A 16,689-nucleotide genomic window follows, 5' to 3' on the forward strand; every position below is an offset into this window, starting at 1 on the left:
TGAGAGGTCATAGGTATACAATTCCTCCAGGTGAGTAAATACTCCTAATGATATACACATCAGACTACACATCAGACTACTCAATAGGTATGCAGGTCACCTAACTCTATGTAACCTAGGAGTGATGATGTGAAGAAAGCCGCATTGAGTAGACAAAACACACGCAGATAGACTGTGCCAATGAAGTGGAGTCTATGAATAGCCACTTCCAACTCCCAGGGTCATCAGTGGGGTCAGCTCCGACTGGGGACAGAGAGACTTGGGAGAGTGAGAGAGGTTGGGAAGTGGAGAGAGAGATTGGGAGAGGATGGAGAGAGAGACTGGCGGAGGGGGAGAGAGAAAGTCAGACTGGGGAAGGGGGACAGAGAGACAGAGAGACAGTGGGAGAGAGCGAGACTGGGGGGAGAGGGACTGAGGGGAGAGAGACTTGGGGTAGAGGTTGAGATTGGGGGAGTGAAGAGAGAGTTTGGGCGAGTGGAGTGAGACTTGAGGAGGGGGACAGAGAGATGGGGGCGGGGTGTGTGTCACAGGAGACCAGGTATTTACACCTTTATACTGGGATCATATCACTGAGCAAAACCAAGAAGTAAAACAAATTGCGTTTTTTTCCTTTGAAACAGACGTACCCACAGTGGATTACAATTATACAGAAGAAAACACGCTTACTGGGGGGGGGTCTGGGCTAAAAAACTAACCTTTCCTAACGCAGATAGTCCATTAAACAAAGTTTGCAGCTGACCAGGACTTGTCTCAAACTGTCCTGGAACTCAAATCGGCATGAAGTTCCACACGCCACCGCTGGATAGGCTCCGGAGAGTTTAAATAGTTTGACCGCTAGTAAGTCCCAAACCTCCTGGAACTCAAATGTAGTTCCAGCCGCGACCGCTACGTTTGATTTGTAGAACTTGGCTGCAAAAGGTCAGGACTTAGAAAATATTTCATCTCAAATTCTTGAAGCCGGCCCTCGTCTATTTCTCCAAGGGCATCTTTTGGTCATTTTCCGCAGATGTCTTGGCGCTTATAATCTCTCGACCTGATTGGCTGCTGAGTTTCCTATAGGATTTCAGTCCCATTCACAGAATACTTCAACTAATCAGAGCGTGGGAATATTTCTACCAGTCTATCAGCGATTTGCCGGTACCCTGAAGCCGGGCGGGCACGGAATTCAATTCTGCAAAGGGCATGTGCAAACTTGGCACCTCTGCAACTTAGCCTATTGAACCCAACCGCTGGGCCAGGCTCCTCTGAGTCTGGGGTCGGGCAAATGGTTGCCGGATAGCCATTATTCATGCCAGGACGTGGGTACTCGAGTATAACTCTGAAACTCCGCCCGCCCTAACACCTTGGCAACTCTGAGACTTTCAGGTCCGGGACCGAAGCAGACTCAGTGACACCAAGCCTGCTGGACATCTGGTCTCTCGGAACCAGGGACTTGGAAATTCCCTGCTTATACACAGTGCATACAACATATATCCCTTTATACACCATGTTAATAAAAATCTCACACAATACTTCTGTCCCTCGTCCCCTAGGATCTACTAAAAAGATGTGCACGTTCATTGTCAGAGATCCTAGACCTTCCTATAAGACGTTTACTGAAAAGTTGCTTCAAATAACGCTTAGGTTAAGTTTCAGGGTTGCTTCTAATGCAGGGGTGCGCAAACTTGTTGTGCTGCGCCCCCTCCTGCTGGTTCTTCTGCTCAATCGCACGCCCCCTTACCTTCAACGAAGCGTCAGATTAGGCTGCGGGGGTCATGTGATGTCACGTAAAGTGACCAGCGGCGTCATTTGACGTCACGTCTTCATGGTAACAGGAGTAATTTGACACCGCGATGCAATGTTGACACGTGGACAAGAAGCTGGTGAGTGCATTTACAGAGGCATCGCGCTCTTAGCACGGGGCCTTTGTAACCGTCGCACCCCCCCCCCCCCCGACTACAAATGCACGCACTCTTGGATTATCACATGTAGGTTTGTACCGAAGCTGGACTTAGAAATAATTTCACTCTCGCAAACTTATGGATGGTTGGAGACACCCCGATCCACTATACCGGGTGCTGGTTTTCTGAGTATATACTTTGGGGCTCCCACTAGACTAGGGTCCCCTGACTATACCCGAGATACGCATATCCCTATGCCCCCATTTACCTTTCTGGTCTGTGCTGAAGCAGGGCATCCTGGCGGTGAGCCGCGTAACTGCTTTCCAGGGAGGACTTTGTCCGGAGGTCTGTGTCTACATGTGCCCGGGAATCTGACTCGACTCCCGGATATATTTTTGGGATGACCAGCAACTCTGGTCCCCGACTAGCTAGACACAATCCGACCACACTTCTAACGCAAAATCCCCCCTGAAACTCATAGCCTGAGAATCTCCACTGGTTAGCACTCCTGAAAAGGCAAAAGACACATACGTTCTTTATTGCCATACAACTACATTCATTGCAGGTACAATACACAGGTTGAAGAGCTGACACTCTAAAACCTGAAACAGGGCTCAGAGGTATCCAGCTGGGCATAATACCTTTATTTATGGCCTGGTTTCCCCTTCACGGTCACAGGGAGGGGGAGAGAGACTGGAGGAGGAGGGAAAAGACTGTGTGAGGGGGAGAGATAGACTGGCGGGAGAGCGAAAGAGACTGGGGGGAGTGGGACAGAGAAAGAGACTGGGGGAGAGGGAGAGACTTAGTGAAAGATATTTGGGAGAGAGACTGTAGGGGAGAGATAAGTAATAATACAGCTTAAATGGTGAAGCTATTATACAAATGCCATTATAATATTTATTTTTAAGTGATGTCATTTGTTTTATAAATATTTTTTATTGTGTCCCAGGTTTTTACGTTTTAAAATCTGGTCACCCTTACACTGCATATAAGGAAAAGGAGTGATGATAGGGGGTGATCAACTAGAGGCCATACTAGTGAATGAAAATGTCCCTGACGAGGCACTGTAGCTGGAGGGGAACGTGCGTAGGGCACGTAATGACATCATCCGTCTCCGTTATGGAGCTGTGTTAGTTACTATTGCTGCCAGTGTTCAGTGATCGGAGCAATATGATTTATATTTCATTATACCTCATCCTTTACATGTAGAAGACAGGCGCGTTTCTGAGCTTATTTAGAGCTTCCTTATGATAGACAATAAAGCCTATCTCCTGTATGTTGTAGCCAACGTTCGATGACAGCCTGCTGGTTTATGGCAGGCTCGATTTCAGCTTGTCGGTTGTGACTGGATTATCACATGTAGCCACTTCCCTCGGGCTTTAGTTATATTTGTGCCCTGATATAATTACACACGTGGGGGTGTTTGTTGGTTGGTATTTGATGGTTACTGTATATCCCTCTATACCTCACCCACACCTTATATATCTTGAGGCAGTGTACTTCTCCTGTTATATCCCTATGGGGGAAGAGGGGTGATGTGGTATTATAATCTTACCAGCCACACCTCATTGCATCTAAAGTTTGCACCATCAGAGCATCTTTTGGTACATTCAAATTTGCCGCAGCTGTTCTGGCACGTAGAATCTGAAGATCTGATTGGCTGAGAGGGTTCCTATAGAGATTCTCAATTCATTCATGAAATACTACAGCAATCCGAGTGTGGGAATTTACTGCTGACCAATAGGAGTGCTGCCATTCTACTGAAGCCGGGCAAGTTTGGATTCAGAACCAGCCAAGGGCATGTGCCAAGTTAGCTAGTTTCCAGTTAACACCATTAGTAAGGTGCGCTGCTGCTGCTGCGTTTCGCTCTCAGTATTGATGGCTATTGCCATCAATGCCTAATAAAACCATTAGTTTCCCACCTCTGACAAGCTTTACACGATGTCAGAGTGTGTATCAAGTGGGGATCTTTTGGCTAATCATTTCACAGTTGATTGATTTTTTATGTACTGTTATACTTACATTCGGTAATTTAAGTTTTATTTAAATACCCATTAAAAGTTGTATTTTATACTGCTAGTGGTGTGCATTTAAGGGAATTTTCTTTCGAGCACACTGCCCAGTGTTCTCATCACTTTACTGATTCACTCTATATATATATATATATATATATATATATATATATATATATATATATATATATATATATATATATATATATTGTGTCATTTACACTGTTTATGGATCAAATTCAAGGCCTACTAAAATACTTAGATATTGCTACTACAAGCTGCTTTGTATATTTAAACTAGAAACTTTAAATTCACTCATTGAGAGCGCTGAATAATTTAAATAAATGAAAATTGTAACAAACTATCACGAGAGTTTGTATTGGTATTTTATGGTACATATGTGTTCAGTGATTTAATAAAGTTATTTTTTATTGAAGTAAACTCATTTTGACTATATACAGTACTCTACATATAGTGCTGTGTATCACATATAGGATCTCTCTTGGTGTGCTTCTCCTCACACACCTTATTTGTTCTCAGGCATATCCTAGCTGGCACCCCGACCATTATCTTTTGCTTGAGCGAGGTTTTTCTGGTAATTAGTGTTTTTCGTTTCTCAGGTTTCTTTCGTTCTTTTTATCCCTTTCCCTGGCTCCTGTGTATTGTAGCTATTCTCATGTGTTCACGATTTGTCTTAAAGAGTAAAGCTGGAGGGGTCGATGCTGGGGTCACCTAAAAAAGATTCCCAGGGACATCAAGCCACTGTCAGGTCAGACATGCCCAGGTGAGACCAGTACTCTGGAATGTGCAGAATGGCTTAATACCGTGTGACCTGCTAAGCAGCCTCGGGGTGAGTGTGGGCCACTTTAGGCAGCTTGTGATTTATAGTCTCAATAACACTAACTAGGAAAGTCATTATATATGAATGTATGCATGCATATCTTTATTTATATAGCGCTATTAATGTACATAGAGCTTCATAGCAGTAATACACGTCACAATCATATAGATAACAAATAATTCAAATAACACATAATGGGAAGAAGTGCTTCAGACATAAAAGTAACATTTAGGAAAAGGAGGCCCTGCCCCAAAGAGCTTATAATCTAATTGGTAAGTAGGAAGAACGTACAGAGAAAGTATGTGGGGTTTCCGGTAAGTGCGTCTTCAAGGGGCCAAGGTCAGTGCATCCCCATAACCAAAAGTCTTATGAAAGTTTAAAGTGTATATTTTTATTAAACTGTGTTTTAAAACATATATTGTTGTGCACAGTTTAATGAGCTGGGACTTCCCTGTCCAATGTTCTGAGAGACAATGTGGCTACCAAGCTTGGTGCCCCTGAGTCTGCTCAGACATCGGACATGAAACCCTCAGAGGTTGCCAAGTGTGAAGGCCATTTGGGTACCGGAGTTAGGCTCAAGTACTCACATCCTGGGATGAATGGAAGTCATCAGACCACCATTTGCCCAACCCAGACCTGGAGGAGCCTAGCTCAGTGTGTGGGTTCTAACTGCCAAGTGGCACAGGTGCCAAACTGGCGCATGCCCTTATCAGATTCTGAATCCCCTCGTGGCCAGCTTCAGGAGAATGGCTGCCGTCTGATTGGCTGGTAGGAAAATTCCCACGCTCCGATTCGCTGTAGTATTTTATGGATGAACTCTGAAATACTATAAGGTTCCCTCAGCCAATCCGTTAGAGAGATTCTAAGCGCCAAAACAGCAGCGGCAAATTTTAATGTACCAAAAGATGCTCTTGGAGAAATAGCAAGAGGCCAGCTTCAGAAATTTCAGGTCGAAATATTTTCTAAGTCCCACTTTTTGCGGCCAAATTCTGAGAATTGAACGTAGCGGCTGTGGCTTGGATTGCACGCCGATTTTAGTTGCAGGACGTTTGGAGCCAAGTTGCGGTCAAGTAATCTCAAGTCCTCCGGAGCGGACACAGCAGTGGTGTCGGGAACTTCATGCCGATTTGAGTTCCAAAACATTTTGGGCTAAGTCTTGGTCAACCAAAAACTTTGTTTTACGTTCTATTTAAGCTAGGAAAGTCTAGTTTAGTAGCCCAGACCCCCAGTAAGTGTGTCTTTCTTATGTATTTTGTGCTCCATTGTGTGTACGCCTATTTTAAGTGAATAAATGACAATTTGTTTTACTATCTTGTTTTGCTCAGTGAATGATCTGGTATAAAGGTTTAAACTGCCTGGTCTCCTGTGACAGCCTTTTGAAAAGTGTAGGGAATAAGGCTAAGAAGGAATAATGTGCAGTTTCATTTCTATTTCCCATACCAGAAAGACTTATGATAGTTTCAAAGTGTATATTTTATTAAACAGTGTGTTTTAAAACATATACAGTATGCTTGTGTACAGTATAGTGAGCTGGGTCTTTCAAAACCAATGTTCCGAGTTGACCACTGGGCTACCAACTTGGTGCTAGCAAGTCTACTTGGATATCGGAGATGAAAGCCACTAGAGGCTATCAGGTGTGAAGAACATTTGGGCAGGAGGATAAGGCTCAAGTACCCATGTCCTGAGAAGAATGGAAGTTCTCGGGTGACCATTTGCCTCAGCAGACATACAGTAGAGGAGCCTGACTCTGTGGGTGGCTTCTGAATACCAAGTGGCAGACGTGCTAAGCTGGCACATGCCCTTGGCTTGTTCTGAATCCAAACTTGCCCGGCTTCAGTAGAATGGCAGCACTCCTATTGGTCAGCTAGTAAATTCCCACACTCGGATTGCTGTAGTATTTCATGAATGAATTGTGAATCTCTATAGGAACCCTCTCATCCAATCAGATCTTCAGATTCTACATGCCACAACAGCAGCGGCAAATTTGAATTTAACCAAAAGATGCTCTGATAGAAATAGCAAAGATATCGGCTTCAGAAATCCGAGGCAAAATATTTTCTAAGTCCCACTTTTTGCGGCCAAGTTCTGAAAAACGAACATAGCAGCCGCGGCTGGGATTGCAAGTTGATTTTATCCCCAGGACGATTGGAGATAACTCCCGGTGAAGTGATTTCAAGTCCTCTGGAGGAAAAGTAGCCGTGGCGTCTGGAACTTCTTGCCGATTTGGGTACAAGGACATTTCCTAAGTCCCGGTCAACTAAAGACTCTTGTTTTACATGCTATTTTAGTTAGGAAAGTCTAGTTTTTGCCCAAGTCCCAAGTAAGTGTCTCTTCTTATGCAATTTGTGTTCCATTATGTGTATGCCTATTTTCAGTGAATAAACTACAAGATTTATTTAATTATCTTGTTTTGCTCAATGTATGATTCTGATAAAAAGGTGTAAATGCCTGGTCTCCCGTGACACTCATGTTATAAATGTATCGTGCACTCACCACAAACTGGATGAGACGCGAGGCTGATGAGGGGATGTTAGTAGCGTGACCACATCCAGAGTGCAGAGTCATGGTCGAGTAGCCGGGTCAGGGTAGGAGAAGTCAGGGTGGTAGTAATAATCGCAGTGGTCTAGGAATGGAGAATATAGCGTTGTCGTAATCCGGAGCCGTGGTCAAGTGGGAGAGAGAGTAGAATCATTGTTATCCATAGCTGTGGTCAAGGGGTCATAGAAGGAAGAGGTCCAGGTACAAGCTGTGGTCAAAATAGGAAACAAAACAAGAATAGACAGGGCAGCAGGAAGCTTTGAGGTAAGCACACAATACATAAACAGGATTTATGCTCAGCCAGTTTGCCAGAGGGCTGGCTGAGCATATAAAGCACAAAAAGCCAATGGAGACAGAGCAGGAGGGCGTGGGCAATCAGTAGGTAGACGTAAGATGTCCTTTGATAGGTTGGAGCGGGATGAACTACAGGTGTGGAGCAGCTGAAGAGGGTAGTAACCTGTTGTTTGCCTGTGGCCGCGTGGCGCCTGCACATTGGTGGCGCGTGATGCATGCTGCCCATGTCGTCACGGTGGTGGGACCTGGAATCCGGACTTGGTGCGTCTCCCCTCCAGGCAATGCGGTGCCTGCAAGCCGGTTGCGGCTGATGCACACCACCCTTGTCGTCAGTGGATGCATCACGTGGGCAGGGCCTAAGCCCGTTCCTGACTGTACCCCCCCTTTTAGGGGCAACCTCCGTACATCCCAGGGATGGTTTAGAGGAGAACCTCCAATGAAACCCCTGAATGAGCCTGGAGGCATTTAATTTTTCTTGTGGAATCCAGGAATGTTCTTCGGGGCCGATGCCCCTCCAATGAACCAGGTACTGGAGTTTACCCCTGGAAATTCTGAAGTTCAGAACCGACTGGACCTCAAACTCTTGTTGACCGTCCACTAGCAGAGGTTGAGGATGAGGTACCGGAGCAGGCAACAGGGGGGTCTGAATGAAAGGTTTGAGGAATGAGGTATTAAAAACGGAAGGGATACTCATGGTTGCTGGCAAGCGTAGGCAATAGGCCACTAGGTTAACCTTTTCAATGATAGCAAATGGGCCAATAAACCTGGGTTCCAGCTTAGCGGTGGGAACCTTTAAGCGGATATTTTTAGTAGATAGCATACCTTTTGACCTGGGTTGTAGGTAGGGTATCGCGACGATCTGCCTGTTTCTTTTGTATGGATACTGCTCTTTTGAGGTTCTCCTGAATCCTCCCCAAGACTCCTGAAGTTGTTGGATCCTGTTTTCCGCTGCTGGTACCCCAGATCTGGGGCCTGTGAAAGGGAGTGCTGAGGGGTGAAAACCATAGTTGGTGAAGAAAGGTGAGCTCTGTTTTCACTAATTTCGTAGGTTGTTGTGGGAGAATTTGGCCCATGGCAAGAGGTCTGTCCAATTGTCCTGGGTGTCGGATATGAAGCAATGGATGAATTGCTCGAGGGATTGGTTCGTCCACTCCCACTGGCCATTCGTCTGACGATGGTAGCCGGAAGAGAAATGGAGAGAAATGCCTAGTTGTTGGCAAAAGTCCAGCCAGAATTTAGAGATGAATTGGGAGCCTTGGTCCGACACAATGACTTGGGCTACTCCATGAAGGCGAAACATTTATTTAATGAAGACTTCGGATAGTTTGTCAGCGTTAGAAATACCTTTAAGGGGATTGAAATGGGCCTTTTTTGAGAAGCGGTCGACCACCACCAAAATTGTATTTTTTCCTTGAGACACTGGAAACTCTAAGATGAAGTCCATGGAGAGATGTGTCCATGATCGATCCGGGATTGGGAGAGGTTGAAGCAGACCAGATGGTCTGTTTCTGGGATTTTTATTCTGGGTACAAGTAGCACACGCAATGACAAAATCCCATACGTCCTTATGCATCCCTGGCCACCAGAATGTCCGTTCCAAAAGATCAATCGTTCTCCAAGTTCCTAGGTGACCTGAGCTTTTGGATGAATGACCCCATTCCAGTACCTTCTTACTAAATGTTGATGCGTGAATAAGCATCCATATGGCACATTGAGACCATCCGGAATATGAGATTGAGCTTGCGTGATGTCTTGTAAGGAGTCGAACGTGTTTGCTGAGAGTATACATGTTGAGGGAAGTATGATCTCCTGACAATCGTCCACCTGTCCTCTACCGAAAATTGACAAGAGAGCGTCTGTTTTTACATTTTTTAACCTGGTAGGTATGAAATGGTGAAGTTGAATCAGGAGAAAAATAATGACCATCGCGCTTGTCGTGAGCCCAAGCGACGCGCACGCTCGATGTATAATATGTTCTTGTTATCTGTCAGTATAGTGACAGGATTTGCCGTGACCTCGAACAGATGCCTCCATTCTTCTAAGGCCATCTTGATGGCAAGGACTTCGCCATTGTCAACATCATAATTCTGATCAGCGGACGAGAATTTTTTTGCAAACAAAAGCGCAAGGATGAAGTCTGGCCTGAGGTGTCTTGCTTTGGGACAAAAACACTCCACAGCCGACATCAGAGGCATCAACCTCGAGCGTGAAGGGCAATCCTGGATTGGGATATACAAGCACGGGAGTTGAGATGAAGGCCTTCTTTAGTCTCTAGAAAGCCTGAATGGCCGTATAAGACCAACGCACAGGGTCGGCTCCTTTTTTTGTCAACGCCGTAATAGGTGCGACCACAGAAGAAGCATTTTGGATGAATCTCCTGTAGTAATTAGCGAAACCTAAGAACTGTTGTATAGCTTTGAGAGTCGCAGGAAGAGGCCAATCCACCAAAGCCTTCACTTTGGCTGGGTCCATGGCCAGACTGGTGTCGGAGTTGATGTATCCCAGAAACGACGTTGAAGTCTGATGGAACTGGCACTTCTCCAGTTTGTCGAATAAGAGGTTCTCCAGTAATCATTTTGAAGCACATGTTTAATGTGTCCCGAATGATCCTGTACTGTCTTGGGGAAAATTAGTATGTCATCTAAGTAGACGATAACGTATTGATCTAGGAGATCTCTAAAAACTTAATTTACGAAGTCCTGGAACACAGCGGGTGCATTGCAAAGTCTGAAAGGCATCACAAGATACTCATAATGTCTGTTCCGAGTGTTAAAGGCCATCTTCCACTCATCCCCCTGACTAATTCTTAGCAGGTAATACGCTCCTCGAAGATGGTAAAAATTGTGGAGCAAAGCAAAGCAGTAAAATAAATTGTAATTTATTCCAGGATTAGATATACACACAGTGTAACACAATTTGCACTGAAAACACACTTACTGGGAATGGGGCTAACAAAACAAATCTTAATTGGAATGAAATGTTAACAACCGACGTCTGTAGGAGCCCTTTCAACGACTGGGAGGTACTCACGAAAGTCCTGTAACGCAATTCGGCGTGCAATACCAGCCGCGACCGCAACATTTTTTTTTCAGAACTCGGGATTTAGAAAATTTCTTTAGGTGATAATCTCTTAAACCGGCTCGCGTCTATTTCTCACAGAGCATCTTTTTCATATCTTGAATTTGCCGCTGATGGTTTGGCGCTTGGAATCTGAGGTCCTGATTGGCTGCAAGGTTTCTAATAGGTTTTGGTGTCCTATTCAGAAACCACTACAGACAATCAGCGTGTGGGAATTCTCCTGCCAGCCTATCACCAAGTTGCCGATATACTGAAGCCGGACGGGCACCGATTTTGTATTCTGCCAAGGGGCATGCGCCAACCTGGCACCTCTGCCTCTTAGCATATTGAGCCCACCTGATGCCCAGGCTCCGCAGAATCTGGGGAAGGGCAAATGGTCACCGGATAGCCCTTTGTTAGACCAGGACGGGGGTACTCAATGATAACTACAGAACTCCTCCTGTTCTCCTGTACTCCGGGTCTTGAGCAGACTCAGTGGCGCCAAGCCTGGTAGTCATCTGGGCTCTCGGAACCACGGAGTTGAAATCCCACAGTCACATATACATAGGTTACAAGCATATAATAATAATAATAATAATAATAATAATAATAATAGCATGTTCTTGTATAGCGCTGCTAATTGTACGCAGCGCTTTACAGAGACATTTTGCAGTCACGGGTCCCTGCCCCGTAGAGCTTACAATCTATGTTTTTGGTGCCTGAGGCACAGGGAGATAAAGTGACTTGCCCAAGGTCACAAGGAGCCGACACCGGGAATTGAACCAGGCTCCCCTGCAGCAATCTCAGTGTCAGTCAGTGTCAGTCAGTGTCTTTACTCACTGAGCCGCTCCTTCTCCTTCTGTATACATTTATCAAATAAATACCTTTAATAAAATATACCTTGACTCTGTACTTTGTGTTTAAACATGTCTAAGTCTCCTGGTGTGGTGTCAGGGATAGAATAAGAATATGTGTTCCCTACTCTTACCAGCCTTATCCCTGGCACACTGCAAAACCCTGACTTTATCTTTATATACCAATACAATCCTCACAGCTTTATCCTATAGCTGGAGCACCCCCTGAACCCCTCTACCAGGTTCAGGGTGATTTGGGCATGAACTGGGCATCTCACCTTATGCTAGGGACCCCGGGACCGTTCTGGGTTTACTGTGATCACTGATGCCCTTTTTACCTTTCCTGTTTGTGCTGAAGCAGAGAATCCTGGCGGTGAGTGGCAAGAACGTTTCCAGGGTAGGATTTTGCCAGAGCACTGTGCTTCAATGTGCCCGAGAATCTTACCTGATTCCTGGGTACATCTTTGGGGTATCCCATAACTTGGGAACCCCGCAACATAGCCACAATTTGAAAAAAGTTTCTCCGCAAATCCCACTCTAAAACTCATAGCCTAGCAAGCTCTTGGAAAGTTAAAAACACAAAAATACTGTATTGTTGCATAATTTACAAGACAGTCAGGTCCAAGAGTAATCTAGGACCTTCCAACAAGGATCAGGGATAACCAAGTGGCTAAACCTTTATTTTTGAGCCTGGTTACCCCCTCGCCGTCACACACACACACACACACACACACACACACACACACACACACACACACACACACACACACACACACACACACACACACACACACACACACACACACACACACACACACACACACCCAATATAGAATATCACTTGTGAGCACATTCACATGTCTTAGACAGGTCTGCAACCCTGCCTTTCAACCATTATCACCTCGCATACAGTGCTCCCACTGCAGCAATGTGTCACCTTTTGCCTGGCATATCCATTCACATATCAATGGATATTCCAGGCAAAAGGTGACACATTTTGTGCTGATTTGCATGTCATTTCCCAGAATCCCTTGCTGCAGTGGGAGCACTGTATGCGAGGTGATATAGGTTGAAAGGCAGGCAGACCTGTCTAAGACATGTGTATGTGCTCACAATTGATATATATTGTAACGGGTATTCCCCCACCCAATCGCATACAGAGTGCATATGAGGGGGAACCTATATGTTACCAGGTGTGGTGCAATATACCTGTCAGGCTCACAGGAGGCCTGAGCCTCCGCCAGTGAGAGCCTGGGGTGAATCCTCTGGAACGATCTTTCTTACAGCGCCTCCACCTGTGTAGGATTCTAGGAGTGTAGAATGTTCCCCACACAGGACCCGCACATATAGTAACCATATACACAGGAGTATAAGTATAACAATTTACTATATGCAGATAATAACATCACACAATACACATGCATCAACCATATGACATCAACATTGAAAAACATCAGTGTCACCCTGTAACACTGCTAATCACAACTATCCTCCGCCTCGCAGAGCCTTAACCCCACACTGTATTTCCAAAGTCCTTGTACCCAGATGTTCCAAGAGTCCCACAACCCCACCCACGTGTGGGACAGCGCTGCCCACTAAGATGAAGTGTATACTGTAGGTGGTGCACTTGGTGACTTGGATAATACCTGCCCGGCTCTCCTGCAACCGGGTACCGCAGAACTGTGGAAGAGGACCCGTCTATGTCCAGCGCCAAAGCCTCAGCGACGGGGGTCTCCTTCTGAGCAAGCTCACTGCTCAGACAGTCTCTGTCTCTGCTCTGCAGAGAATGATTCACAGCAACACTGACCCTTCTTGTCAGAGCACACAGCACTGCAGCTGAGTCCCTGACTACTACTACTATAACACACAGCAACAGCTATATGCATAACACTATGCCAATACTGACAGCTGTAACACTAGCCCCTCATTGGGCTGTAACCCCACACCTTCCTCCCCCAAACCCTATGTCCCATTAGTCCCAATCCAAGTGTGTGTGATCAGGCCTGTCACATATGAACAGCAAGGTTGGTGCACGTGTGGAAAGTGTAGATACCTGCCCAGATGCTCCCAGCACCTGGGTATGACAATCTTCTCAAAGGATCTACCGAAGCCTCGATGACTGTGCTCCACGTGGGATGGGGTCTCGCCAGACGATCCCACCGTGAAGACCAGTCTCTCAATCAGCACACAGCAAACAGTGATGTGACCCTCAGACCGGATCCTCAGAAACTGCAGCAGATACTGTGTCCCTGACTACTACACATATAATGGGGCAGGGTCCCTACCTTAGGGCCGGTCCCTATGAACTTACCCACTAGACCTACTGTAGTGGGGAGTGGGGCCTACCTGGGGCCTGGGGTTTCTCTGGCCAAGTACAGCAGAGCACTGCTCTCTGTACCCTACCTTCCCCAATATCTTCCTGGATCCAACTGACTCGCATGGTCTGTCCGCAGCAATATCCTTCTCCAACAGGAGAAGCTGCAAACTCTACTGGCTGTCTGGCTGCATGTGATCTGGGTGAAAGGGCAGTCCCCAAAGGCTGCTGGGAGTTGTAGTCCTTTGTACAGCTCTTTAACATTATGGCCATGTGCATCTGCTCCACTGCGCCAGCGCAACCCTGTAATGGCAGCCTACCTCTCTCCATCTGAGCCTGTGCAACTGTGTGCAGACCCTGGGCTCCTAAAATGGCTACTGCGGTGGTTCTATTCATGTGCGACCTCACACCAACCTTAACATGGCCGCCGGCTCTCCTGGCACTGTGCAGCACGCGCGACTACCCTGCGCACGCGCGAGCTCCTGCAAGATGGCGGCACCCTTTAGCTGATGTCGCCAGAAGCTCCCGGTGACACGATCGCCCCCGCAGCTCCCCGACATACCACAGGGTTCCCCGTTCTCCTGCGGAGGTAAGGGGGGCCAGGGGGAAGCCTGCTACACATATATATATCCCTGATGAAGCACTTCTCGTGCGAAACCTATTGAGGTCGTCACTACTATTACGGTATCAAGCATACTGACGGTGGAAACCCCGGACCCTACAGTAAGTATCTGGAAGTTGTCTAGCGCTTGGAGGCACAAGTGAGGTAAACCCCGTTTTGGCGCTGGTGCTGCGAGCTGTCGGCCAATAGGAACCCACGGCTGTGAGTTGCAGAAACACTGCTATCGTCGGTCGGTTTTGTGAGGAGCCTGCTTTTAATTACTTACATGTGAGTAAGTTATGTATGTTTGTGTGTCCTCTAATACACATTTCTGCCTTTGAATCTGGTGCACTGTGTCTTTTCTCTATTTGTTGAAGATCCTGTGAAGGACATTTAGAGGGAGAGCAGAGCTCCCTCTGTGGCAACAGCAGCAAGGATTCAGCTTTTAACCCCTTCATTACCTGGAACAGTTTGCGCGATTGGGACTTCTTTTTCTACATATATATGTAGCCTTTGTACCCCCACCGTAAGTGAGATTGGGGTCATCTGCTTCCCTGGCTACTCCATTTAGGTGTAGTGCTGTACCTGTGTGGCAACAGAAGGGCTGAGTGGTCCGCGGTGTTGTGGGGAGAACAGGTCAGGTTTACAGGTTACCTTAGTCGTGGGTGCAGCGCCTCCTGTCAGCATGGGTCCTTTGGATGGAAGGAGAGTCCATACTGACACCTTGTTCTTGATTCTCAGACAGTGACTACACTGGTGATGGTACAACTGTGTTTATTGGCAGGCACATATCTCACAGCATGGCATTGCTTTCTTCTTGGCCTATTCATATTAATGGTTTTCCTCCTAGGCCTCCTAGTGAGACCCAGGGTAGTTGATCCTCACTCCACATAGGGACAGAGAGAGAGAGCCCAGAACTTTGGGAGAGTGCCAGTATTTATATCCTTTGGGTGTGACTAACTCTGACTCATGACAAGCCAGATGTGGATACTGATAGGCCCTCACATACAGTATGTGGCCCAATCAGTACCCACCCTTCAAGCTGACACTCTCAGGCAGTTGGTAGGCCCACTTTTGGATACATCTAATATATCCATATTTGAGTGTATTAGAGCTTCAGACTGGTTTGTGGAAGCAGTTGACAGTACAGAGAGTGGAGCCGTGTTGGAGCTGTGGGAGCCAAGTGAAGGAGAAAGTCAGCGCTGGGGACTGTCGGGTGGCGTGACGTCATATCCGCCCGGTAATCCCGCGATTCGTGAGACTCACCTTCCACCCCTGTCACGTGGGGACGCCGGAGAGGACACTCCGGCCGCCATCTTGGATATCCTCCAGCACGATTGCTGTCTGTTTGCCTGCTTTATCCAGCTTTCTGTGAGTAGGGTTTAAATTTTACCCCTCCGGAGGCGTGATTTTATCCACTTTAATAGCCAGTATTAAATTAGCTTTGACTTTTACTGAGCCTTGCTAAAGTGTCTTTGTTTGTTTGTCTTGTTCGTCTTGTGTAGTTTGTTTGTCTGTTTTTAACTGTCATTGTTGGCATACTGCACCATAATTGGTTTCTCTTTTTTTCATTTCATGTATTGCACCCCATGGACATGAGATCCTTCATTCACCAGCCTTATTAGGATTCATTTGGACTTTATACCACATGGTTTGGACTTTTTATATTGGTTTGTGGCGCCGGTATTTTCTTTTTTTCTTTTAGGCCCACTTTTGGATACATCTAATATATCCAAGGGTGCAAAAGCACACAGGGCCTATTTGAAGGAATTAGCCCATCCACTGCCTGCACCTATCAGGACTTATACTGGTAGGGCCCAGGAAAAGAAGTAGCGGCCGGAGGCTAGGATATATATATATATATATATATACAAGCATACAAAAAATTATATAAATTTGTTCTAAATAACGTCACATATAGCAATCATAAAACAGGCCCTGAGCCCACCCTATAGTAATATAAAGGGGGAATCCCCTGTAATGAAGAGACACACCCATTGGCTGAATGAAGAAATAGGTCAAAACTGGCAGTAAATATATCTTGGTAGAAGGGAATGTAATCAGCCTTCTGCCAATGAGACCGGCCGATCTGTGAGCAAACCCTAATATAGTCAACACCAAATAGAGATTGATACAACATAAGCAAGCACATACCAAGGGCACGAGAATCAAAGGAAACAGGCACTATAGCAGCATACATAAGCAAATGAGCAGGGATGGAAGAGAATGGTACCGAGTACCTGTATATGAGTCCGTCCAGCAGACAAGTAAACAGCAGCACAGCTGTAATTGTATACA

General features: G+C 46.1%; 1 protein-coding gene across 1 annotated transcript in view; it reads left to right on the forward strand.

Annotated features, from left to right (window-relative positions):
* The window catches only part of ZNF512 (zinc finger protein 512), a 478,050-nt gene extending 462,273 nt beyond the window's left edge, over positions 1-15,777 (forward strand). The window contains exon 14 of the mRNA XM_075594694.1: positions 15,511-15,777. Within this exon, the coding sequence (XP_075450809.1) occupies positions 15,511-15,777 (267 nt within the window). The remainder of the gene's footprint in view (positions 1-15,510) is intronic.
* Positions 15,778-16,689: the final 912 nt, after the last annotated feature.

The sequence above is a fragment of the Ascaphus truei genome, chromosome 4 (assembly GCF_040206685.1).
Source record: "Ascaphus truei isolate aAscTru1 chromosome 4, aAscTru1.hap1, whole genome shotgun sequence".
Classification (NCBI taxonomy): domain Eukaryota; kingdom Metazoa; phylum Chordata; class Amphibia; order Anura; family Ascaphidae; genus Ascaphus; species Ascaphus truei.